Source organism: Balearica regulorum, chromosome 4 (genome assembly GCF_011004875.1).
Source record: "Balearica regulorum gibbericeps isolate bBalReg1 chromosome 4, bBalReg1.pri, whole genome shotgun sequence".
Classification (NCBI taxonomy): domain Eukaryota; kingdom Metazoa; phylum Chordata; class Aves; order Gruiformes; family Gruidae; genus Balearica; species Balearica regulorum.
Window position 1 is genome coordinate 81842198 of NC_046187.1, and position 25005 is coordinate 81867202.

At 60.4% G+C, this 25005-nt stretch overlaps 2 protein-coding genes across 5 annotated transcripts in view; one reads left to right on the plus strand and one right to left on the minus strand.

Annotated features, from left to right (window-relative positions):
• ZNF638 (zinc finger protein 638) overlaps nt 1-5191 on the minus strand; it is a 61312-nt gene extending 56121 nt beyond the window's left edge. For both annotated transcript variants that reach the window (XM_075752872.1, XM_075752871.1), the window contains exon 1: nt 5050-5191. In XM_075752872.1, the coding sequence (XP_075608987.1) occupies nt 5050-5144 (95 nt within the window). In that variant the 5' untranslated portion in view covers nt 5145-5191. The remainder of the gene's footprint in view (nt 1-5049) is intronic.
• PAIP2B (poly(A) binding protein interacting protein 2B) lies at nt 697-24260 on the plus strand. Of its 3 annotated transcripts, none has more exons than XM_075752876.1 (4): nt 697-842; nt 16423-16577; nt 21455-21631; nt 22507-24260. In XM_075752876.1, the coding sequence occupies exons 2-4, from the start codon at nt 16431-16433 to the stop codon at nt 22561-22563; spliced, it is 381 nt and encodes a 126-aa protein (XP_075608991.1). In that variant the 5' UTR covers nt 697-842; nt 16423-16430; the 3' UTR covers nt 22564-24260. The 3 variants fall into 3 exon arrangements, with proteins under 3 accessions (XP_075608991.1, XP_075608990.1, XP_075608992.1); XM_075752875.1 differs by lacking the exon at nt 697-842 and adding an exon at nt 6187-6303; XM_075752877.1 differs by lacking the exon at nt 697-842 and adding an exon at nt 9302-9812.
• Nucleotides 24261-25005: the final 745 nt, after the last annotated feature.

Here is a 25005-nt window from a genome sequence, read left to right on the forward strand (position 1 = left end):
CAAAATAAGACAAAGGTCCCCAGAAGAGATGTCTGTGTGACCACAGCACAAAACCTGCTGCCAGAACAACTCCAGGAGGCACTGGCAAGCTCAGCCCAGCAGCTCGGCACGCAGGAGAGACGGGGCCACAGCGCAGGAACCCGAGTCCTCCTCCAGTGCTGGCCCTGAAGCTCACCGTAAGCCACGCCGTATTTCACCAGGGTCATGGGACTGCAGGCAGAAGACTCTCGGGGTGTAGCCAGGAAGCGAGAAGAGAGGATTTTTCAGATGGGGTAATCGCTGAAGCCTCAGGCTGAGACAGTCGCTGCTGGGGAGCTGGCACATGTGTAATGCAGGGTGCTGGCTACGTGGGGTAGAAGAGATGTAAATCATGGAAGGAGCCGATGCAGCCAGCGTCTCCTTATGTGAAGGACTTCACTCGGGCAGGATTTTGGCTGCTTGACAAAATTATCTGGCTCCCAGCTGCTCTCCCATCCCCATCGTATTGTCAGGCCTTGCCCAAAGTCTGTGTTTTCCATCCGATCTGGTCCCGCTCCAGGCTGATGGGTATTAATAGTCCTTTAGGCTGCGAACTCCGGGGCCCGGCTGGCGGCTGCAGAGCCCCCGTACGCTTCGCCTGACACATCGGTATTTGGCAAATGGCCCCGCTCCGCGTGACAGCATGGGTTGTCTCAGCCCGCAGCCAGCTCTGGGAACGGATTGGGTCCAATTAACTGGTTTTACATCTTCAGATGTCCGGTCCCTCTTCCCAGTGTGGGGGCTACAGGGGGGCAGTGGGAATTCAGGCGCTTCCCCTACAGAAGAGACGTAGCAGCTCTGCCGCTTCCCTCAGAGCATCCTGGGTGAGTTGTTTGCCATTAGACTGTGTAGGAAAAGCGTGTCACACCCCCAAAACAGGGCTGAGAGCCAGGGCTGGGGTCGGAGGAGCGGGAGAGCAGTCCGGATACACAGTCGTGTTATGACTTGGTGAGTTTTGGGCACCTTCTGTGCCCCCACAGTCACCCGAGGCGTGCTCCTGTCGATCGTAACGACAAGGAGGTCGCGGTTAAGGGGTGCTGCACACCTCGGAGCTGTGACAGCTCCAGCTGACAGGGAGAGCCTGTGTCGAGCAGCTCTGGACATAACCTGGTTTGCCGGCTCTTCGTCTTGCGGTGCCTGGGGACGGAGGTGCCCATGCCGTACGTATGGAAGGGCTGAGCTCGGGATCATGCCCACCCGGACCCCGCAGCCCCATTTTCCTCATCACCCCTGTGAGCAAGTCCCTGGCCTTCCCGGGAGAAGAGCCTGCAGCCCCTGGGAGTGTGCTGGATCCGTGCCCCGCTCTGCCATCCTCCTGTGGGGACAAGGGGGCACCAGGCCATCCCCTTCCTGCAGACCCCCCGCAGCCTCCTTGGTTCCCTGCGCTCTCCCCACTGAGCAGAAACGCCCAAAAGGGCTGTAAAAATGACCGCTGTTTCTCCTGCCCCAGCAAAAAAAAACCCCGCTTGCCCTCGAAGCGCGTCGTGTTTGCCAACGGGGGCTTAGCAGATGTTTTCACAGCAGCTTTAAAAGGATCTGAGCAGTCACGGGGCAGCCCAGTCCCTCTGTCAGGGGATGTTTATGGATGCTGGAGACTTGAGGACGCGTTTGTCCGCTGTGCTTCCCTCTGCAGCCCCTGCAGCTGCTGCTCTACAGGGAAGGAGCTGGGCTTTACCGGAGGAAGATGTTTCCTTCATGCTCTGCTGGCACATCCGTCCTGGTTAGAGCCGCCGGGCTGAGCTGGGAGCTTTCCCGGCAGATGGTGCCTCTGAGCCGGGAGAGCTGCAGCGGGGCCAGGATCCTGCACAGCTGGCCGGGCTCTGGCCGCTTTCGGGGGCTGCCTTCCCAGCCAGGCATCCCAGGGCTCGAAATTACCGCTCACCCCCCAGAACTGCCCCTTAAGATCCATTTTTGCCACGACCGTACTCCCTATCTTTTGCTGCAGGCGCTCTGCTCGGTTTGGATGCTTCAAAAAATCTTGTGGGAGTGAATTGTAACGGTTGGTGTATATAGCGGAAAAGCGGGGCGAGGCCTGGGAAGTGGGGGGCACTCGGGGTTGCACCAGTGCAATGCGATCCCGAGCACACAGATGAAGCCGTGCACGTAAAGGAGCCTACGAGAATAAAACGAACGTTGAGCTGGGCGAGATTAAAAGGCAGCGTTGGAGTGGGAGCAGCATCGTGCGGCGGCACGGAGCGGGGCAGGGGGGTCCCGCGGGGATCCCAGCTGCGGGGGGATCCCTCTGCTTCTTTCCACGTGGCTCCAGGGGCAGGAATGACATGGAGGAGCAAACAGGGGGTGGCCGTTAATTTATTAATTAATCAGTGAGGCCCAACGAGGGTGACATTTTAGCGGCTGCGGCGCAGCACGGAGAAGCCTAGGGGCTTGCTGTGCTCCCTCCGCCACTGTCCCCCAGGCGTGTGACAGCCCCTCGCCCCAGATGGCAGCCGCCAGCCCCCGGGGACCGTGGGGGGCTCCCGCTGTGTGACACCGGTGACAGCCTCCGGCCACCCACCCGTGCCTCCAAACAGCTGGCGGGCACGTCCGCAGCTCCGGGGGACGCCGTCCCCGCTGCGCCGCTTTACAGCCGGGTGAGCTGATGCGCTGCTCCTCAGCTGGGACACTGGGAGCACTGGGAGCCGGGACACTGGGAGGATGGGGAGCCCCAGTGCTGTCAGTGCCTCACACGGTCACACCAGGCTTAAAATTCCCAGCAACCGATGTAGTTTGAAATTGCCGAGCTCTGGGGCTGCACGCTCTGTGGCGGGAGGGCACCGCGAGGACCGCAGACGCACCAGCGTCCCCTCCGTGCCATCTCCCCGGGCTCCCTGCCCAGGAGGACGCATCCCCCCCACCCAGCACGCAGGGTGAGCGGCGCTGCTGGAGGGGTCCCTTGGTGCAGGAGAGCAGTTTGGGAGGAGAAGGGACATTTCTGGGGCTGGGATGGGTTTGTCAGGATTTGGAACGACCCGTGCATGGGAATGGGGGGCAAAACCAGAAAATGCCCCGTGTCCTACCCCCCAGCACAAGGCTCTCCCCTCCCGAATTTCCTCGTCTGGCTCCAAAACAGGACCCAACTGGGGCGTTCTGGGTGCTGCTTTGGCCACCAGTACCCCCAAAACAGCACAAATCCACCCCAAAATGGCAGCAAGATGGATAGGAAAGAGGGAGAGAAGGGACGTAGAGGGCACGGATGGGGAGACACAGGCGCAGGGCTGGTGAGACGAGTGCCGGAGGATGGGGCTGGTTCACTGCCCGGGGACGTGCAGCCCCGTGTCCCTGTTGGGGACAGAGCAGGGGGACGTGCAGCCCCGTGTCCCCGTGCCCGGGACCACGTGCGGTGCCAAGGGACGCTGCGTTTGACATTCCTCCGTCGGCGGCTGGGGCCGGGGCGGCGTGTGACCGCGTGTCGGTGGCATTCCTGGGCTAACTCGGGCACTCGACGGCCTTCACTGACCTTGTGGGGCTGCCCTCGCCCAGCACCCATCCCGGCACCCCCAGAGGATCCGGGGACGGAGCTGGGGGCAGAGCCCTGCCTGCTTGCACCATCGCCTGCGTCCATGCCGGGACCTCTTGTACCCCACAGTGACCCGGGAGCCCCCAAACCACCGCCCCCAACAGCTCAGGTCTTCTCCCTGCCTGTGTGTGGGACCTCTGGGTCCGTGGGGGTCCCTGCGCCCCCAAAAAAACAAAAGGGATCCACAGGTGGGGATCAAGTGCAAATCCACCAGAGCCTTGGGGACAAGGACAAACATCCCCGCGCCCCGGGGACATCCCGTCCCTGCCACCGCAAAGCGGAGCTGCCCCAACTCTGCCCTTCCCAGTGCCGGCAGATCCCCAGCAGCACCCCCAGATCCCCACCGGCATCTCCCCACACCCCAAAACCCACACGGGCAAGACCCGACGCACCATCCCCTTATGCCAGGATCAAGCTCTTTGGCTGCGGGGCTATTTTTACCCCGTCTGGTGGCAGAGCCCCGTCCTCAGCCATACAAGGAGCCATCAGCCGCCCCGGAGGGGGGGGGCGGGGGGCGTAATTTGTCCCCAGGGTGCCACATTTCAGGTCGCCCAAGTAGATGGCAGCGAAGAGGAGCCAACGGGTCCGGGGGCAGCGGCGGTGGGGGGGGGGAAATTGTCACCCCGCCGAAGCAACCTGCTCATCTTACATCCCCGACCAGCCATTGCGGACATGCCGCTCGGTTTTTGGGGACACCTTGTGATTTTTGTCCCCCGATAAGCGGTCCCTGTTTCTCAACTCGCCCTGAATTAGCACCTAGTGATGAGCAGGTTCCCGACGGATGAGGGCACGCGGTTAGAAATAGCTCGTTACTCCGTGGTGGTGGCCGTGGGGCTGGTGCAACCATCTAGATGCTGGGCTGGGGGGGGGCGAAGGGGGGGGGGGGGCCGGATCCGGGGCTAAGCCCCGGATCCGGCACCCCCCCCCCCCTTCGCCCCCCCCAGCCCAGCCAAGTGTTTGCTCGGCAGCAACAAGCCAGAGAGCAAAGTGACATGCCCAGGGACGTTCAGGACACCGGTGGCAGAGACATCAGGACTTTGCGGGGGGACCATCCTACCCAAGGCGAGGGGGGTCCGGGTGTTGCAAACCCCTACACTTGGGGGGGGGGGTCTTTTGGCTGACCCTGTATCCTCCTGCACGGACACCCCCCCCCCGGCTGTCACATGCCCCCCAAGCCGGAGGGTGGAAGGGGTTTGGGGTCACCCCCCCAATGGCTGGAAGGAGATTTTGGGTCACCCCCCTTTTTGCCGTGGGGCTCCCCACGGGGATGCACCCTCATCCCACGGGCACCCTCCTGCCACAGCCCCATCCCGGTGCCAGGGAGAGGGGCTGCTTCTCCCACCCAGCTCCTCCGTACCCCCAACGCGGGGTCCAGGGGTGGGGGGGGCAGCGAGGGGCTGGGAAAGGCTCAACCCCCCCCCCCCCCAAACCCACCCTGCGCAGAGGTTGGCAGTCGGGCGTGGGGACCCCCGGGACCTGCGGGGACCCCCCCCCCCCAGGGTCGCGGCACTCACCGTCTGAGCGGGTCGAGGGGCAGCGGGCCGGGGGCCGGGGGGCGCTGGGGGCCCCGTTTTCGGGGCGCAGAGCCCCCGCTGCCGCCCGCCGGCATCTCGGGGGGCCGGGGCGCGGGTGGCCGGCGCCGTCCCGGCTCGGTCCTGGCAGCCGGCCCGGGCTCGTCACGGTAGGGGGGGACGGACGGACGGGACACGGGTACCGGGGGGGGCTCGGGGGAGGCGCTGGGAGAGCCGGGGGGGGCAGCGGGGGAGCCGGGGTGGGTGACCCCCCCCCCCGAGGCGCACCCAAAACTAGGGGTGCAAGCCTGGGCCCCCCCCTCAGGTGCCCCCAACACTGGGGTGCGGGGCTGGGCTCCCCCGGTGGTTCCCCCCACTCTGGGGGTGCGGGGCTGGGTGCCGCCCCCCCCGAGGTGTCCCTAAAACTGGGGGTGCGGGGCTGGGTGCCGCCCCCCCCGAGGTGTCCCTAAAACTGGGGGTGCCAGCTGGGTTCCCCCGCACTGGGGCGGCCCCAGCACTGGGGGTGCGGGGCTGGGAGCCCCCCCGGTGCCCCTCAGACGGGGGTGCAGAGCCGGGCCCCCCCCAGGGGTGTCCCCCCCCAGGGGTGTCCCCCCCCGAGCCACGCGCCCGCCACGTGACAGCCCCCCCCCCCCCGGCGCGGGTGCCCGGGGAATCCCCCGCCCCTTCGCTGTGTTTACATCAACCCGCCAATCAGCGGCTCTCTAGCAACACTCACGGACGGCGGGGCGGGCGGGTTGTGATGCCTCTTCCCATTGGGCGCTGCGCCCGCCAATCAGGATCTGGGCGAAGGGGGCGGGGTGATGGTTATTTACATTGTGGTCGGCCACGCCCGCCCCCGCCACGGTCCCGCCTACCAGGTCTGCCCGTCTGACCCCACGTGGGGGACGCGTGGGCCCAACCAATCCGACCCTTCGAGGTTAACCAATCCGAAGGCTAGCAGGCGCACCCGGGCGTCCAATCAGACGGCGGCGGTGCGGGTGGGACTAGAATCTGGAGTGGCATCGGGCTGGTGGAATAGCGACAGGCTCCCACTCCCTTCCGACCAACCAGACTTAGAGCTGGGCGCGAAAGGGGGCGGTGACGCGCGGAGGGTCTGGCCAATGGCGTACTAGGGGCTCTTAGGGCGGGCCGGGTGGGCGTGTCCCCGCCGCGTGGGGCGGGCGGCCTGGCGGCGGGGTCCGGCGGCAGCGGAGGGCGGGAGCCCGCGGAGCGGCACCGGCCCGGCCCGGCCCGCAGGTACGGCGGCGTGGGGGGGCGGCTCCGGGGCGCAGCTCCGACCGGGCCCCGCAGCTCGCCGGCCTCTCGGTGCGAGTACCGGGGCGGGGGGGGGGGGGGGGCGGCCCTCCGGCGGGCGCAGGCCGGGCAGGCCCCAACCGGGCCCGGCTTGAATTAAAGCCCCGCTGGGCCACGCTCGCAAGGCCGCGGCCCGGGCCCGCCTCGCACCTCTGTCAGCGCGACCACGGGGCTCCGGCAGCCCTCCTCCGGGAGCAGCGAGTGTGCGGCCGCGCTCCGGCCTGCGCCCGGCGGGGAGGGCAGCCGCCGGCGGGGACAGCCCGGGAGGGCAGGCGGGGAGTCGAGGAGCGCCGCTCCGGTCGGTGTCGTTTACCGGATGGTAGGGGCCGCGTCTTGCCGGGGAGCGTCCTTCCCCGGGACGCGCAGGCCCCGTGAAGCCGAGCTGGGAAGCGCGGGGCCCGGGCTGCCGAGGAGCTCCTTCCCCGGAGGCTGCGGGGGCACCCGGGACAGGTCTTCAACCGCGCACCCTGGGCGGAGAGACCGGCGGAGGTGTGCGTCCCCCCCCGGCTGGTTTCCCCAAAGGAACCGGCGCTGGCGGCTGGGCCCTGCCAGGCTCCAACCGGGCGCTCTCCCGCCGCTCTGCCGCTCCTCCTGCCCCGGGGAACGGGCTCCCGAAACGATCCCCGGGCTCCTCGCTGCGTGGGCCAGGCCCCCGCCCCTGGGACGAGGCCGGGGGAGCTGCCACCGGCCCCGCAAGGCCATGGGGCAGGGGACATCGGCTTCTGCCTCCTCAGCCCCCTCTGACCCGCTCCCCCAGAGGGACAGGCACGCTGCCGTCGCACCGGAGGGACGCCCGAGGCAGGGCCGGGCAGTGACTGGAAGCTGGTTTTTCAAATTTACCTAAAAAACTAGCCCGGCCCGTGCCGCGGGGGCTCGGGATGCGGCACACGGGTGGGTTTGGGCTGGGAGGACCCTGCCCTCCCCAGCCCAGCCGGCCTGTCCCCGCCAGCCGTGTTTACACGGGATGGGATGCGGCGTAGCCAGCTCCTGGCTTGTGCCCTTCAGATATTTTGTTACGTGCCGGCTGTTCAGGTTTCAGCCTGGCGTGCAGCGACAAGTCAGATACTGCTACAGGAGCATCGTGGCCAGGTAGGAAAACTTCTTTCTACGTCCGACGCGGTGACTGCTTGACGGGATGCACGCTGAGTTCTGCGTCGCTTTGGAGCACGACCGATCCGGGTCCTCGTTCCTCTGTTAGCCGTGGCCGTAGAGGCCACAGAAAAGGCTGCGTGGAGCCCTCGCTTGTGTTTGTTCAGTTCCTAATAGCTCGAGACAAAAATGCGTCTTACAGTCCTGCATTGGAAACGTCCGCGTTTCCTTTCTGCGCAAAGAGGCCTGCAGTTTTTCCATCTGGAGAGCTCCTGGGTGACAGGCTGAGCGGACGGCCCTTTTCCAGGCTGAGCGAGGAAGAGCCAGGCGTGTGTGCTGCCGTATCCCAGATGCGCACGTGTCCTTGCCAGATCCCCCACGTACTTACTTGAGATGGGCAGAAAACACCAGCCGTGTGCAGGTGGACAGTGTGTCCGAGCACCCTGATACAGGGAGCCGGACCGTCACGCAGCCTTCCAGGCTTTTGTTCTGGGAGCGAACGGCCAAGGAGGGAAACGGACTTGTTCCCTTCCCTGGAGGCTGGGGTTTGTTTTCCCCTCACAGCTGGCCACGGGACGGTGAAGCGAGATCCTCGGCTGTTCACCTCTGGGTCGTCCATCGCTCGCTGGGCTGGCCGGTCCGGGGACCGCAACAGGACGGTGTCCGTCCCCGGAGCTGTCATCGCGCCGGCCCTTACCCCGCTGTTAATTTGATCCGTGCCGGTGTTGTCAGCAGCCAAAATCCAGGCTGCTGAAAGGCAGCCCGCTGCCAGCCAGCCTGCCCAGCGCCCGCTCGTTTGCTGTTGACAGGGCACGTTTCGTCGGGTTTTGGTGGCCTGGAGAGCGGTGCTGAGCCCTGGCAGCAGCAACCGTGCTGCCGTCCGAGGGAGGGAGCGACGAAAGCCAGCACAGTCCAGCTCCCGAGGTGCAGACCCGAGCTCCCGAAACGCAGGTCGAATCACCACATGTGCTTTAGCCCTCTCAGCCTCGCCGCGCTTTGCTTCCCCATCCCTGCCCAGCGCCGGAACGGGCGAAGCCCGCGATGCGATACGGGGCACACGCTGCGAGGGGCCTGGAAAGGTGCCTCTGGCACAGAGATAAAGCTGCTCCTGCAAATCCAGAGAGCCCTGGCAAACCGTTCGGTTTGCTGCCCCGATCTCCATTTCCAGCTGCTGCTCCCGCAGCAATTGCGCCGCTGGCTTTTCCTGCTCTCGGTTCTCTCTGCCCAGACCTGGGAACGCAGGGAACGCCGGCCCTGCCTTGCCCCGTGGACGGGAAGCTCGTGCTGTGGCCGTGGGAAGAGCACTCCCGCTTCCAGTCAGGAGGTTTCCCCTCCCGGAGGAGAAGTGGCCGCAACTGCCCGGGGAGCTGGAAGGTGCTGCTTGGTGGATGCTCTGTTTTGAAGTCTTTAAAATTTCTGTTATCGGCTCCCTTAAAGCAACGACAGAATGTGGCCGCTCATGCGCAGTGCTGGCTGGCCGCACGTCGCAGCGTTAATCCTGGTGAGCAGTGGGACCCGTTTGGGAGCTGTCAAGCGCAGAACGTGTCGTCTTTGCCTGAGATTCAGAGTAGCTCAGTGAAAAGCATTTAGGATGAATTTGTTGAAATTAGGTTTCTAAGTGTTTCTTGGACGCAGCTCAAGAGCGCGTTCGATGTTTCTGGTGCTTTCACAGTCACGGGGGCATCTGGCGGCGCTTCGTTTTGTGCGTGAGCAAAGTGGGGGATTGTTCTTGTGGATGCAGATTAAAATAGTGCAGGATGAGATTATCCCCCAGATCGGAGATGGAAATAGGATGCAGTTCCTCGGCAACTGAGAGCGCTGAAAATGGAAAGCTCCACATCTGCTGCAAGCAGGGACTGGCACCCCCCCCAGCAGCCCAGCAAGCATGAGAAGGGAGTGCCAGGAGTCCAGCCTAACATTAGGAGTCCAGACTAACCTGGAAGACTTAACGCCCTCTAATTACAGAGGGCTGAAGACGGCGAGGAGCTCTGGGTGACTCCTGAATGCCTGCAGCAGCTCGCCAGCTCAGCGCTTCAGCGTCAGTGGTAGGGAATAAAACCTGAAGTGCCAGTATAATAGGAAGGAGAAGCCTGGGGAGGAAAAAAAAAAAAAAAATACTTGAAAGACGTCAGGATGGTGATGGAGCGTGGGCTGGGCCTGAGCTGGATTGCAGCCTGGCAGAAAAAAGCCAGACCCAGCTGGAAGCAGAGACCGGGGCGGGGGGGGGGAACGTCGCAAGTGCCATGCAGGGCAGCTGGCAACGCTCAGGGCTGCTGGAAAAATCCACACGGCTGGGAGATAAAGCGTGCAGCTTTGGACTGCGAGGCGCGGAGAGCTTATCTGCAAGCGGAGATTAGAGCAAGGTAATCCGGGGTTTCGCTGTGCGAGGAGGCGCAGGTGGGCAGGGGAAGGAGCGAGGGCATTCAAGCGGGGCTGGACCAAATCAACCTGCGGAGCCGGAGAAGTACCTGTGCGAGCTGAAATGGGAGAATCCGCTTTTCTGGGAAACAAGGCTAACGAGCTGCCCTGCTCTAATTGCTGCCTCAGAGGAGTTGAAAGGCGGCCTGCAGAAACATCCGGCCCTCTCCTCCCCGCCTTGCCCCAGCGCTGGGCACGGATCAGTCCTGGGCTCTGGTCGAGGACTTCAAACTGATTTGCTCATGGCCCAGTGTGCCTCCTCTGTGGGAAGCGTTTCTGCACTGGCTGAGGGGGAAGAATAGCAGGTTTCTTTTTATGAACGCTCTACAAGTTGAGATTTGAGTGCTGTTAAACCCAAGGTGCAGCTGGGATGAGGGTGCAGCACTAACCTCTCGCCTTCCCGTGTGCCAGCCCTTGCAGAAAAGAAGGGCTTGGGGTTTGTTTTCTTTTTTTTTTTTTTTTCCTCTGAAGTCTGGGTTGCACTGGGTGGGTTTTCCTGCAAAAGGACCAGCCCATCTGCGCACAGGATGATTCCCAAAGTTATTTATAGAGCTGGGAGCCCTGGCCGGCCAGCCTCCTCCATCACGTAACCCGGCGCTCCCCGCCGGAGCAGCCTCCGCCGAGGTTTTGGCTCTGGCCGCGCCAGCCTGGGAGGGTAAGGAGGACCATATGTCCCTGCCGTGAGCCAAGCACGCAGCTGTGCTCGGTTCTCCCGTCTGGTGCTGACTTGTTAACTCTTTGGGGGTGAAGAGGAGGAACGTGAGCGACTCGTGTGGGTCTCGTGAAGGCTTTTGCCTCCCAGGAGTTCCTCGGTCCTGCTGTGACTAACCCTGGTTTGTTCTGCCGTGTGTTATCCACTGAATTAGGTAAGGAAATGGTCGAATGGCCTGTCTGGAAAAAGCGGATAACTGTATGTGCAATTCTGGGGTATCGAAGTGCGTTACCTAGATTATTAATAACTTGCCATGCCTTATGCTGCTCCGCCGCAGGAGCCTGAAGCGTTCCTGCGCATACGCTCTCCTCCCAGGACGGCTTGTTCCAGCCTCAGTGCGATCTCGCCGTCTGCTGCCTCTTGTCCTCGCCCCCTCCGCCCGACGGACGGTGCCACAGCCCGCCGACCCGCTCGAGGCCGACGTGCCGCCCTTCTCCGCATGTGGAAAAAACGCTTGCCTGCGAGATCAGCTTGCTTGCCTGCCATCCCGACCGCATCACGCTGCCTTATCTCCTTCTCTGCGTCAGGCGCTCGCCTCCCGTGCTCCTCTTGCAGAGGCTTTGCAGCACGGTGGGTACCTGCACCTTTGCGCTGGCTGTCCTCTCGCTCCTCAGCCTTGTCTTCCTTGGTTTCAGCCGCCCCTTTTACACCATGCTTGGATGCTGCCTGCTTCAAGGAGTCCTTCCCCACCTTCTGCGGGGTCAGTCCACGAAGCTTCTGCCCTTCTTGTATCAAATGTCTCAACACTGTGACAACAGGACCTTGTTCTTGCTCCGCTTTGTAATTCCAAGGAGCGGGACGAGGTGGCAGCAGGACAATGTGGTCCCCTTGGCCTCGCATCCTCTGCTCTGAAGCAAGGGCAGCGTGCCCCACCTAGCACCGCCCGACCGCCTCAGCGGGGTTTGCACCAGCACGATGCACTCAGGATCGGACCGCAGCCGCAGAAGTGCGGGCAGAGGAGGCAGGGAGGCGGGCAGAGGGCAGTTAGCTGCAGTACTTTGCTGCTGCTGCCAAAGGGGCTGGGGGCAGAGGAGCGGCATCTGCTGACTCCTGCATCGTGCCTCCCGCTTCCCCCCTTGGCTCCAAAGGCCAGGTGACGCTCGTAGCCCTGCAGCCAGCTCTGCAGCGGGGCCGGACGATGCCCAGCCTCGTGCCCGGACCACGGCGCCATCTCTGCACGGCAGCACGGGGGCTAAGGGCCCTGTCCACACGGAAACATGGATGTTTATTCCAAAAAAGTCCATCCACTTTAGATGCCATCGGCACTGGGACGGTGGTATTGTGTTGGCATCTTCCTGCGTGAGCTGCACTGATGAGTTTGCCCTTGGATGTCTCTGTCATTTGCGCTAATTTGCATTGGTGACGATTTGCAGTTTAAAGGCCCCGGGACCCCCCAGCCAAGGTCGTGTCCTGCAAAATCCGTAGCCTTGAAGCATCGTGCCTCTAAGCATCACCCAAATCCCAAATGGGCCAATTTCTGTTTCTCACCTCGTGTTGTCCAGTACCTTTTCCAAAGGAAACCCACTTTGCCAGGCAGCTGTTCCAGCCCCGGGCGAGTATGGGAGCACGAAGAACGCTGAAGATGTTTGCGAGGACTAGCAGGGACCTCCCTGCCTTGAGGCAGCCGCACCACGTAGCTCCTCGGGATTTGCTCTGGCTCCAGCCGTGCAGCTCTCAGGAGGTGGTTTGTGTGCTCTGGATGTGGTTCCTGAGCTCTCGGTCCCCAGGTTGAAGATTACTTTTGCCTTTTTTTTTTTTTTTTTTCCCATCTACTTAATTTTCCAGGGGAAAGGAAAAATAAATCCAAGAAGCCTTCATTATAAGAAAGCAGATTTTTTTTTTATTTTTATTTTAGTTTTAATGAAGAGCTATGGCTCAGAGCAGTAAGCTTGCTGCAGCGTCTCAGCAATATATCAAAATTACCCTGGCTCTGTGCGTACTTGGTAGAGCGTCAGCAGGCTGACGGTTACAGCGCTGCTCTGGTGACTCAAATAACACGCAGACCAAAACATACATTGAGCCTGGCTCGGCCAGACTGGAAAATGCACCCTTGGAAGGCCTTTTCCAGGCGGGGATGGCTCTGCGCGGCCGGGGCTGCTGCGAGGGACTGCTGGCATGCTCCGAGCACCGGCTGAGAGGGGAAAGCCATGACCTTGGGTCCTTCAGACCCAGCTGTGATAAATGGGAGATAAAAAACCCACTTTGTCGGGGGTTTATTTCGTGTTTGAGCTACCAAAGCAGTACATCACATCGGTCACTCCTGCGCCGTCGCCGTCCGTGCACCTACCCCTGCCCCTGGGTATCCGCTGCCCTTTGCGCCGTACCGGCCAGCACCCCCGGACATTTGGGTGCCTGCCTTCCTGTTCGGTGAGTTGTTCTTTCACCCAGGATATTCCCAGCGGATGCGCGGGCAGGAGCCACCCCCGGGCAGGGATGACCTTGCGTGGCTGCCTGCCTCTCCTGCCTGCAGCTTGCTGCCTGCTGCTTCTCCCAGCAAAGCGCAGGGGCATCGCCTCTCGCTCCGTGATGCTTCAATATCTGTGCTGGCCTCTCCCAGCTCCCTTTTTTGCTCGGGGCTTTTGGGGAAACTGCTGGCCACAGCAGGCAGGGGATGGCTGTGGGATGGCTCAGGAAGCTTTGGGATGGCTTAAATGGAACAAAAGAGGTGGGAATGGCGTGGTAGGGAAACGTGTGTGAGAACCGCAGTGAAATAACTTCTGTGGTGAACGTGGGGGGCACTGAATGGGGCTGGGAACGGGGCTTTGGACGCTTGTGTGTTTAAAAAAAAGGAAAGAGAGGAGAAAAAAGAAAAAAGGACCTGTAGGTGAGAGTGAACAAGTGGCATTGACCATCATGTGGAGGTACAAACGCTTCCCGTGCTCTAGTTCTGGGAGCAGCGGGTCTGTTTGCGCAGCCTGGGGACCACAGCAGATAGTGCCTGGCCTGCCCAGGCTGCCGGCAGCAGGGTCCCTTCCCGAGGGTCCCTTCCCGGGGCTCCCGACTCTCCGGCTGCCCCTTACGGGATGGTGGAAGCCGAAACTGGGAAGTCAAGCTCGGCCGGTGTCCCTGGACCCTGCCTGCCCCACGGGAGCCCTTTGGTTTGCTCCGGGCGCAGGAGTGGGATGTGGGGATGGCCGAGGGGCTGCAGGCTGCACACAGACATGGGGATGCTGGCAGCGCTCGGGGCTGCCCCGCTGCTACGGTCAGTTTGTGCTGAGAGCTGCTGCCTCGTGGCTCCCCATCTGCCTGACAAACCTGTCCTGCCGACGGGAACCGCAAGGAGAGTCCTGCTGCTGCGTTACAAACCCGGGGGGGAGAAACTAGACACAAGCTGTCCTTTCATGTCTCTGCTCCCAGACCACAGGACGCTGCCTTTACTTGCCAGGCCAGCCGCCCTCCTCTGCCCGCAGCTCCCCACGGCTCTGCCACGGGTCCTGGGTCACCCACACCGAACACTTGGCGGGGAAAACCCCCTTTGCTGTTCAGAGAGAGCTGCAAAGCTCTGCCGAGAACCAGCACCACGGGAGCAAGGTCTCTTCACAGCCAGGTTAGGAAGGAGTGTGGATGTGGGAGTGTCAGGGAGGGAGAGGAAGCTTTTGCTTTCTTTCTTTAATTTAAAAAACCATGTAAAACATAAAATTAAACATTGCAAAAGCTTTACCTCCTCTCTCGTGCTGCTCCTCTAGCTAAACTGTTCTTTGCAGTGGCTGGTACGCAGCTGCCGGCCCAGCACAGACACCTCACTTGGTCTCTGGATGGCGGCTGCCTGACCCAGGCAGGGCAGTGGGAGGACTTTCGGTTCGACCCAGCGCCCATCCTGCCTGCGCACAGGACCCAGCTCTGGACGCTGCACGTAAAGCAGTGAACCCCGCCAGCTCCTCGGAACTCCTGCGTCCTTGAGCTCCGGGCTCTGTGCAAACATCTGTGCTGGTGGCCAGAGGAGTCGGCAGGGAGGGAGAGCTGCCCCGGCCAAACCTTTGGTGCCTTTCCGCTTGCTTTGCAGCCCCGCTGCCCTGCCCTCCTGCCAGACGTGAGCGCTCTGTCCTCTGAAGGGCTCGTCGATCCCGGCAGAGCCGCTGTGTTGGCTTTAGCACAGTTGGGAGTTTCCGTGCTCGGTTCGGAGCCTTTCTTGCTTCTCTGCAGATAACAAAGGCAGCTTCGGTGTGGCCTGCGCTGTGTCTGCAGGCAGCTTGAGGCCCTTGCTGCTCTTCCTTTTCCCTTTTTTTTCCTTTTCCCTTTTTTTCCCTTTTCCCTTTGCCCAGGAGCAGCCGTGCTAAAGCTCTGCTGCTCTGGGGGACCTGAGAGGGGTGGTACACAAGGGCTGCTCGCCTTTGTTATTGATGGGGATGCTTTTCTGAGAGCGACGTGCGATACCTGTTGTGTACCTGTCTGTGCTTCAAATTCCTTCCAAAAAATAAGAAAAAAGTCCGCTTGGCCCCTGGAGCTGGCTGCATTTAATGAGTGACATGGGATCCCCGCTCCCGGGGAACTGGGGCGGCTGCTGGATGCGGATCTGATGGCAGCTGTGGCCTGCGTGGAGGCAGAAAAGACGGGGCTCCAGCGGGGATGTGCTTTGCTCCCACAGCCTTGTAGGAGCTTGTGGGGACTCTGAGACGTCATCTAATTGGTCTTCATGTTCCTAAAGTAGAGTTAGGCATACCTGGGCCATCCGCGGTGCCCATCACTAACTGTTCCTGAAACTCATTCCCCTGCAAAGGGCATTAATTCCCATCATCACTGTGCTCTCCCCGACCTCACCCTCCCTTCCAAATCCAATTGTTACTGCTGCAAAACCCCCAGACCCCTCTGTACCCACGAGGGCAAAAGGCTGGTTCCTCTGCAGCCTCCCTCTGTACCGAAAGGGCTGTTGTGTGGGGCTCCCCGGCCCTGCTCCTCCTCGATCCAAACCAGCCCTCCTGCCAGCCGTCCCAAGTCTCTGTGTTTTCCAGCCCCTGCTCGTGCGGGATGCTTTCCAGTTCGTCCCAGTGCTGTGCTGGAGCTGGATGGTACTCTCTTACCAGGGAAGAGTAAAACATACAGCTGGGATGTCGTTACGTGATGTTTGGACGTTTTTCAGCAGGGCTGTGCTGGCCTTAGTCCACATTTTGCTATTCCATAGGATTTTGCTATTGAATTATTGTCTTATTTATCCGTCTGTGTGTCCTTCCCTCCATCTGCTCCTGGGAAGCTTTCAGAAATTGAGGTTTGGGACTCCCCAAGGCTTGTCTTGCTTTGAGCCATGCCCCTGGGACTCATTCAGACTCTGCTGCCTTACAAAACGGCAGCCTTCGTGTCCCAAACCAGCAGGCTTTTGCGAAATGCCTTCTAAATATAATAAAGAAATTACAGCAGAGATAAAGGGACACGAACTGGCATATGTATGTTCTGCCAAAAACTTGGTATTTTGGGGTAGGGGGCAATCCCTTTCTGTGGTGTTGGTGTTGACTGCAGCGATAACCCTGTGGTGGTCTTTGGTGTATTTTGTGGCAGATTTAATTGAAATCGGATGGACGGATGGGGCGTAGGGTGCCAGGCCTTTCTCCAGGAGCTGCTGGTCAGGTCCCCCCTTGCTTTAAGTCTGGACCAAGACCTGATGGGTCAAAACTTTGAAAACCAAATGTCGCTGCTGCCAGGGAGGTGTAGTGCTGCTTCCAGCACTTTGGAAGAGAGGACAGGAGTTGGGAATAGCGCCATGCCTTGAAAAAGCAGCCTAGAAGCAGCAGGAAGCCGGAGCTGTCACCCACCGGCATGGTCAGCGGCGAGCGTCCGTTGGGGAGCTGGTGTGGGTTGGGGGACACGGGGGACCCCGGCAGCTCCCTCACCCCCTTTGTTTCTCTTCCCAGAGTCAGTAATGATGAATGGCTCCGACCTCACCAGTACGACGGCGTCCAGTCCCAAATCCAAAGAGGACCAAGTCGTGAACGGCCACGATGAAAAGGAAAACAACCCCTTTGCAGAGTACATGTGGATGGAGAATGAAGAAGACTTCAACAGACAGGTAAGACTGGGAGGGTGGTTGCCAGCTCCACATTTCTGCAGCTAAAACTCAGGCGAGGGAAAGGTTTCCTTTGATGGGCACCCTCAAGCGCGTGTGAGTCAACAGCCAGTGCCGGCCCTGCGCGGAGATGGTGGCTCAAGGGAAGAGTCATCCTGTTTATATTGGATCTGCCTGGAAGGACATGGGATGGATAAAGACAGAAAATAAAACCCTCATGATGCCTTTGAACCTCTCAAGATCCTTCTCAGAGGGATGGTGACGGCACCATCATCTTCTCCTGTGCTTTGCTGTGATGACTGAGACCTTCCCTTTCTGCACGCTCAGCTGGAAGGAGAGGACCAGCACAAAATTCAGTGCTCACAGTTTGAGAGCGTTTGTAGCCAGGCTATCTCAGCAGTGAGTTCCAGCGGTTAGTACCTCTTGTTTCGGGTAGAAGTCTCCATTTCAGTGAAATTGTCCCAAAACCACCTGGAGCAGCCAGACCACTTGGTAGGAGCCTTGACCACCAGCTGCTGTGTCCGTAACGGCCAGCTGAGCTCTCAAGAGCTTCTGGTAGATGGTGGTGGGATTTGAACAGCTCTTGGCGGTGGAAGACCGATGCCACCCTACAAGCTGGAGCAGAGGGAGCAGCCGCGTAGCGTCCTCCTCGTGCTTCTGCTTTGAGTCTGCATCCAAATGCCGGGGCAGCACAAGGCAGCAGGGACGAGCTTGCTGGTGGCTTGCTGGTCCCTCCTGCCATCATCCCAGCAGCTGGAGAGAAGTCAGACACCTTGAACTGGGCAAGGAAGGAGTTTACCCTTTCAGCTGGCCAAGCTGTGCTAGAGGCAGAAACCCTGAACTCTCCTGGACACTTGTCCCCTTCCTAAAACGTCCCCACGAGCGTGGCCAAGCACCAATTCCTGTCCCCAGGGTGCCGCGATACCAGCAGGGAGGGAGTGCCGGAGCTGCGGGCTGGCTGGGCAGAGGGATTTCACGTCCCCACTGCACCCCTGGTCACCAAAGGAGGATTTCATCAGCTTTACTGGTGTTCTCAGCAGAAAATCTCCATATGGTAATAGTTAAGTCTTGTTCCCACAGGAGGAAACTGCAGCCGCCCGCTGACAGTAACTCCTGGTGAGTGTGCAGCAGCTGCCTTGTGCCGCCCGCATCACGTTAGCAATTGTTAGTGAGCTGTGACTCAAAGCTTTTGTTTTATTTAATGACGTGATTAGGCAGCGGGGGGGAGGGGGGGGCCCCCACAAGCAGCTGTGCTGATGGAAATGTGCTAGATTAATTAGTTAATGTTTGTAAAGCGCTGTCTTGATTAAAAGCCTGATGAAGGCAAAGTGCAAAGCAAACCATACTGTAGATCCCTGCCAGAGGGAGCGTCCCGGGACGGAGGAGCCAGCCGAGGCTGGGCGGAGGGGAGCGTGTGCTGGCGGAGGGAGATGGAGGAGTGTGGTGGGTTGACCCGGGCTGGGGGCCAGGTGCCCACCAGAGCTGCAGGGAGGGGAGAAAGGAAGATGGAAAAACAACTCCAAACTCGTGGGTCGAGATAAAGGCAGTTTAATGTAGCTAAAGCAAAAAGCCACACGCGGAAGCAAAGCAAAAAGCAAAGATTATTCTCTACTTCCCATCAGCAGGCGATGTCCGGCCACTTCCTGGGAAGTAGGGCTTCAGTATGTGTGCCCCTTACTCCGGAAGACAAACATTGTAAAAAAAAAAAAAACAACGAATGCCCCCGCCCTGTTCCTCCCCCTATTCTCAGTTTCTTATTGCTGAGCAGACGATGGTATGGAATATCCCTTTGGTCAGTTTGGGTCAGCTGTCCTGGCTGTGTCCCCTCCCAAGATCTTGCCCACCCCCAGCCTGCTGCTGGGGAAAAAGAAATGTTGGAGAGACAGCCTTGATGTGTGCTGGCACTGCTCAGGAGTAGCCAAACCACTGGTGTGTTATCAGCAGTTTGCTAGCTACCCATACACAGCACAGCACCGTGAGGGCTGCTGTGGGGAGAATTAACTCCATCTCAGCCAGACCCAATACAAGGAGGGAGGAAAACAGAGCCAAGACCTCAGGGCTTCCCTGTGTCGGGCACTGTGTCGCCGAGATACTCACCCGTGCTTTCCTGGTCTGCTGGCCCTCGCTTCTGCACTTCAGCTCCTTAGCGATGCCCTGGGAGCTCAGCCCTTCGTCCGGCTCCTGGTGAAACACTGCTCCGGGGGGAAATGGTTCATACAGGAGCTGGAGTCGTTCTTCAAGGGCTGTGAAGTCCGTGTGTCTGCTGGTAGAGCCATCCTGCGCCAGGATCTTTGTCCGTCGGAAGGCAGCGCTCCTGGAAGGAGCCCTCCTCGGGCTGGCGAGGGGGTTCGTGGGGCTCGGCTTGGCATGCCAGCCTCGTGCCTCTGGGCTGCTGCGTTCTGCTCCCTGGCCGGAGTCAGCCTGAGTGCCCCGGGGGAGGACGAGACACCGGTGACAGGGGCACGGGGTGGGGGACAGCAGGCACGTCCCTTCAGTGGCGATGGTGGCTTCTGCCGCCTTCACATGCGCGTCCCAGTGGTTTGGGGCTGCCGTAAGATCTGGGGCTGAGCCTTCCTCCAGACCCGCTTTCTCTTCCATCTCCCTCAGCTTTCTGAAGCCACGCTGCTTCCTCCTCGCCCACACAAGGGTTTCTGCCATCCAGGCACTGCAAGGGGAACGGGCAGGTGTTTTCAGAAACCCACGAGCAGAATTCTTGGCACGCTTGTCCCTTATTTATGCAAGCAACGTTCCTTTTCCCATGGAGCCGGCACATCCCGGAGGGCAAAAAGGGAGTGGTGGGCTCTTGTGCTGAGAAGAACCTGTGCTGACAGCAGGTGAGATTGATGCAGAAGGACCTGGGGCGGGAGGTGACAGAGCTGCGTTAAATACCACGGGAAGCCAAAGAAGAGCCCTGAGCAAATGCCAAACCCTTTCCCTCCTGGTTCGGGTTGTCACGGTGCAAAGGAGTTGATGGCTTCTGGCTGGGGGGGGGAGCAGGGAGGTAGGTACAGGTGTGAGCGTGCCAGGATCTCTCCCTCCCTGTCCCCTGGTCCAGGACCAACGTCGTCACCGCGTCCCCCGTGAGCGGCTGCATGCACCGAGAAGGCTCTGGCGTGGGAAGGGGGACGGGGTGCTGCTGGGCTGTGGGCAGAGTACGGCCGGCAGCTCCAAGGCTCGGAGGAGAGGGAACATTCACCTGGGTGTGGAGTGCAGCGAGATGCACAAACCTGGGCTCGCTCCATCAGTGTCCTGTGAAGAGCAGGGCCCCAGGGCAGTCGTCATTGTCACCTGCCATGGCGAGCCAGCAGTCCTGGAGCGCGTTGGTTTTAAATACCCGGTTTTCACATGCTAGTGGCAGCGTGTGGTTTCAAGGACAACCTCTGGAAGGCCAGCTGGGGACCACGATGGTGCGGTTTGGTCGCAGTAAAGGGGATTTTCCCTGGCCGGAACCAGGCTTGAGGCTGGTGGAGAGCAGCTCTGGGGCAGCTGAGGCTGGAGACAGCGCCCAAGGCTTGGTTACTGCCGAGAGCTTTTCCCTGTCCTCACGCGGATTTTTCCTGGGTGGGATTTAAACCGTAGCAGGGACTGGCTGTGAATGGCCTGAAAGTGGACAGCACCGTGGGTTTACCAGGGTTACCCTCCCAAGCCATTTCCAACAGACGGGTCTCCCTAAACGCCGTGGGGGGGGCAGTGGGACCCCAGTACACCCCTGGCGACAGGGGCTGCGGTGCAGGACACGGTGGGTTGCAGAGCTCCCCTTTTCTCCCCCAGAAAGCCAGTTTCAGTTGTAGTTTGTACTTTTTTTCTGGTGCAATGGAAGGGTTTAAGCTTCTCAGAGCATTTTGTGGTTCCTGGATCCACTCAGCCCTCTTGGACTCAGTAACAGCTGCTCAAAACCCTGCTGTTTTCTGGCTGTCACCCCATCTACTCATTTTCTGGCGACCACGTGCCTGTTTAGGAGGAGGCCGGCAGTGGCGCGGGCTGCCCAGCTCGCTGCCCAGCTCGTTTTGTTCGAGTCGGCATCCAGAGAAAGCCAGCCTGGAAGACGGGAGCAGCTGGTTAACGCAACCCACTGATGGTACGCGCCTGCTCGAGGGTAAGGATGGGGACCCCCAGCCCCCCGTCCTGCCCGTCTCTCCTGCCTCGCTTTGCTGCACACCCCTGCGCGAGCAGCTTTCTGCTCCGGGAGCCCGAGCCGGTCCTGTGGCTTTCCTCAGCCTCCGGAGGAGTTTTACTGCAGCGGACATGGCGTCATCCACGATGCGCTCGACAGGAGCCGACTGCCACCCTGCGTCGGTGCTTGCAGAGCACCGGTGTCTGCCGAGGGGGCTGAGCAGAGCCGCGGCGTTTAGCTGGAGAAGCGTGGGAAGCAAGGAAGCAAAATACAGGCGGACAGAGCTACAGCATCGCTCCGTAGCAGAGGATCCGCACAACCAGGCGCACCTCTAGCAGCACGGCGTCCCGTTCACTTTGCAGCAAGCTCTGCTGGAGCCTGGCAGCCTGAAATCCTGTGCGTGCGCTGAAGCATCTGGCCGTCCCGTAAATCCTATCCCCTTCCGGATTTGCCTGCTGCCACGTACTTGCAAGCTGCGTCTCCCCGCCCCGGCAGGCTGCGGTGGCTGGGGGAGCGGTGCCCGAGCACGGCTTTGCTCCGCTCCAAAGGTACCAATTTTTGTGGCTTGGCTACAGGCAAGTCAACAAAGCTGCGTTCATCTAGGTTTAAAATTTAGCTCTGGCTCTACTCTGGTGTATCTGAGGCACGGACAGACACGGAGGTGAGGTAGGCGCGTTGCAGACTCTACTTTTACCGGGTGGGGACAGCGTATGGAAAACGCCAAGATGCATCGTTTGTTCCTGTGATAACGGGTCTCTTTGGGCAGGTGGAGGAGGAGCTGCAGGAGCAGGAGTTCCTCGACCGCTGCTTCCAGGAGATGCTGGAGGAAGAAGACCAGGACTGGTTCATTCCATCGCGCGACCTGCCCCAGGGCATGGGGCAGCTGCAGCAGCAGCTGAACGGGCTCTCCGTTGGCGACGGCCACAGTTCAGAGGACATTCTGGTAAGGACCTTGGAGAACGTGCTGCAAGGTCTGGCGAAGAGCAGGGACCTGTCCTGGGAAGGGGGGGGTGGGTTTCCTTTGGGGGGGTTTCCTGAGTGGCAGCGGGGCGTCGGTGCAAGAGCTGGTGCTAACGCACTGGTGATGATGCACTTTGGAGTTTTCTGCAAGGCTATTTGTTTTATCCGTGTATCCTAAAGACAGAAGTATCCAGCTTTGCAGAACTAGCTCTCCAGAAGCCATGGAAATGGGGCTGCCGCTTGCACCTGAGCTGGACTCTGGTCCCGGAACGAGCCGGGACCTTTCTTGCCAGGCAGAGCTGGGGTGTCCTGGCAGGCTGGCGAGGTACGGGAGGAGCAGCCAGGTCTGCTCCACGGGTGCTGAGCAACCCGAGCTTGTATTTAGAGCGGTGAAAACCTGCTGGGTGGCTGGAAGAGCAGCAGCCTGAAGTCAACGCCTGTTTCCATCCCTGGAAGTGGGAATATGCCGCAGGGCTGTACGGACCGGCGCGGTGGGGGTTGTCCTGGCCCAGCCCTGCTGACCGTGCTGAGGCTGAGCTGCGGCACCGCGGGCAGGGAGCAAACAGCCGCCTGCAGCTCGCAGCACGTCCAGCTGCCCTGTGCCGAACGAGGACACGGAGAGACAGTGGCCTGTGCCACGTTTTGCCCCCCCAAAAAGCCCAGCCCGGGACTAGCTGCTTTCAAGCTGGTGCTTATTCAGCAGCCTCTCGAGTGCTGCGGGTGCCTGTGAGGACACGAGGACCAGGGCAGCCGCTTTTCACGCGTGAACATCCACGAGCGGGTCCGTGGAGCGATGCTTGGCGGCAGGTGTCGGCATTTGGACGGCTGATGGACTCCCCCCCCCCTCTTCTCTTCCAGAGTAAAAGCAACTTGAATCCAGATGCCAAGGAGTTTGTGCCCGGCGTGAAGTACTGACCGTCAAGGCAGGCTTTGGAAAGACTGTGTCCCTGCGCCGGGGGAAGGTGGCGGGGGGGAAGGAGGGAGGGGACCGGCCCCCGGCCGGACTCTGCGCTGTAGCGGAGTTGCTGCAACGTGGCGAAATCTTGCTCTACGCTTCAAGTACCTTTTTTTCTTTTTTAAACTTTCCCTTTGTATCGTCTATCACCTTTTTTTTTTTTTGGCAGTTTTTGCTTTCTAGGACTTGCAGACCTTAGGTCTGCCCTGGAGTCCAGCACTCCCCCTGCTTCAGAGGCCCATTTCGATGCGTGCTTCAAACCTGCTAGTAGAAAAGTCATGTTTTCTTGTTTAAGTAGAGTTTTGTAGGGACCCCCCTGCCCGCCCGCTCCCTCTGCAGAGGCAGTGAGCCTGGGCCAGGAGCCGCGCTGGCTTTCTCTGTTCCTGTTACACAAGATTTCTTTCTCTAAAGTGAAGTGTACCAAGACTGTAAACCCTGAATTCCTCCAAGCAGCAGCCTGCCCAGCTCTCCGGTAGGTGCTGAACACTAACTTAGACGCTTCTCTGCGCGTAGATGAGAGTTCTCCCTGCTTAATCGGTTGTGGGGGCTCTTGGGGGACACCAGACCCGTCAGGCATCACCCCAGCTGTCCTTCCCAAGGGAAGGGCCGCTCTTACAAAACACATCTTCTCCTTAAAGGATTTTCCCCCCTCGACTCTTGAGCTTATCCAGCACTACTTGGTGAGCAGGATCCGTGCCTCTGTCGGGTGCACTTGCTCTTGGGGACCTCCTTCCCCCTCGGCAGGAGTTGGCTGGGCTTCAGCTCCCCGAACCGCGGCCCTGGGCGCTTCTGGCATTGTAAATCCTGTCCTGAGTGGGCTCCTCTGCAGAGCTGGGGTCAGAAATCTGCATCCAGAGAAAGCTGCAGCTTCCCGGTGAGGGGCGCAGCCTGACGATTAAAATAGTTACTGGCTTTAGTGACCTTGGGGGTGAGGAGTTCTTGCTCATCCGTGTAACTCTCACCTCCCGGGTGCAGTTACTTCCAGTATTCCCTTTACTTAAACGAAGTAGTTAATGGAGGGGGATTACAGCTCCCCGTGGGCTTTGCAGAGATGGAAGGTAATGGCCACTCAATAGAGGAGGGCTTGCTCCGTCTCCATTAGCTCGGCACAGCAAAGACGGCGCCCGCCAGTGAGCCCAGCGGGAGGGCCCCGGGGTTACTGGACCACAAACACTAACGGGGAGCGGGGGGGGTTTGAGCTGATTTAACTCGGTACAGCCCGCTCCGTAACTCAACAGTTCTCCTGTCTCTGGCTGCCGGTCTTAAAACCAGCACTAAACCCTGACACTACCGCAGCTGGAGCCGGTGCCCATCTTAAACTACATCTTAAACTCTGCTGCCCAGAGGCGGTGGTGGGTTTGGGTTGAGTTCTCCTGTTTCCCGGTACAACCCGTGCCTTCAGCGCCTGCGCGGTCGCCTCCCGCTGCCGGAGTCTCCCTCCGCTCCGGGGCTGGAGCTCGGGCCGTGCGGGACGTGATCCAGGGTGCGGGGAAGGGCAGCTGTACGCTGGGCAAACTTCTTTGGTAGCGGTAGCGCAGTTGTTCCCCCCCCTTCCTCTGGTTTCTGTTTGATTTCTTACCAAAACCCACCCCTACCCTCTGACTTGCTGTAAATTTCAGACGATGCGTTATTAAAAATAAACTTTTTTTGGAACCGAGCGGTGCAGAAGTCTTGGCTGGAGAAAGGGGTAAGGTCTCCATTCAACACCAGCTCCTCTGCTGTCCCAGGCCTGGCAGGAACCTCCTGGAGATGATGAATCCCAGCGCGGATGCTCTGAGTGAGACCGTTCCTCTTCTGCCGCTGCTTCCCCCAGCGAGACACAGGGTCTGGTAATCTGCAGCGCCAGGGCCCTTTGCTGCTTATTTCATAGGCAAGAAGCAAAAGGGGCTTTTCTTTTTCCTTTTAACTGAAGGCCAGCCCTGAGAAAACCGCTTGAAGTCAGGCGGGCAGGGGCTGCTGCTCCCCAGTCGTGCCCAGCGGCATCGAGTCTTTCCCCCGGCGTCGCTCCCCTCTCCCCGGTGCTGCAGCCGAGCTCGGGGCCGTTCCTCGCCGTGGTCCCCGCAGCCGCTGGCAGGGGCTACCTGCGCCCCGCTGACTTCATGCGTCCTGGGTATTGAAGCCCAAAGGCATTCCTCCCTCCTCCTCCTCTTCCTCCTGCCCAGCAGCTCCATCTCGTCCCACTTGGGTCCAGACCCCCCCGTCCACTCGGGCAAGCGCAGGCTCCAGGCTGAGCTCCAGCCCCGGCCGCTGCAGCCCATCCTCCTCGGGCACCGAAACAGGAACAGTCAAGGTTTGTTTTTCTTCATTTTTCCAGCAGCCCCACCACAGCTCGGAGCTTCCCCCTCCCAGTGAGGCTGCACCGGAGCCGGTTCCTCTCCCCACGGCCGCTGAGTCACGCTCCC

What these genes read in the sequence shown, in the direction of transcription:
- PAIP2B (XM_075752876.1), top strand. Translation starts at nt 16,431, where the DNA reads ATGATGAATGGCTCCGACCTCACCAGTACGACGGCGTCCAGTCCCAAA. An exon ending in AAGAAGACTTCAACAGACAG is followed by an intron (nt 16,578 to 21,454) that starts GTAAGACTGGGA and finishes CTCTTTGGGCAG; the next exon opens with GTGGAGGAGGAGCTGCAGGA. An exon ending in ACAGTTCAGAGGACATTCTG is followed by an intron (nt 21,632 to 22,506) that starts GTAAGGACCTTG and finishes CTTCTCTTCCAG; the next exon opens with AGTAAAAGCAACTTGAATCC.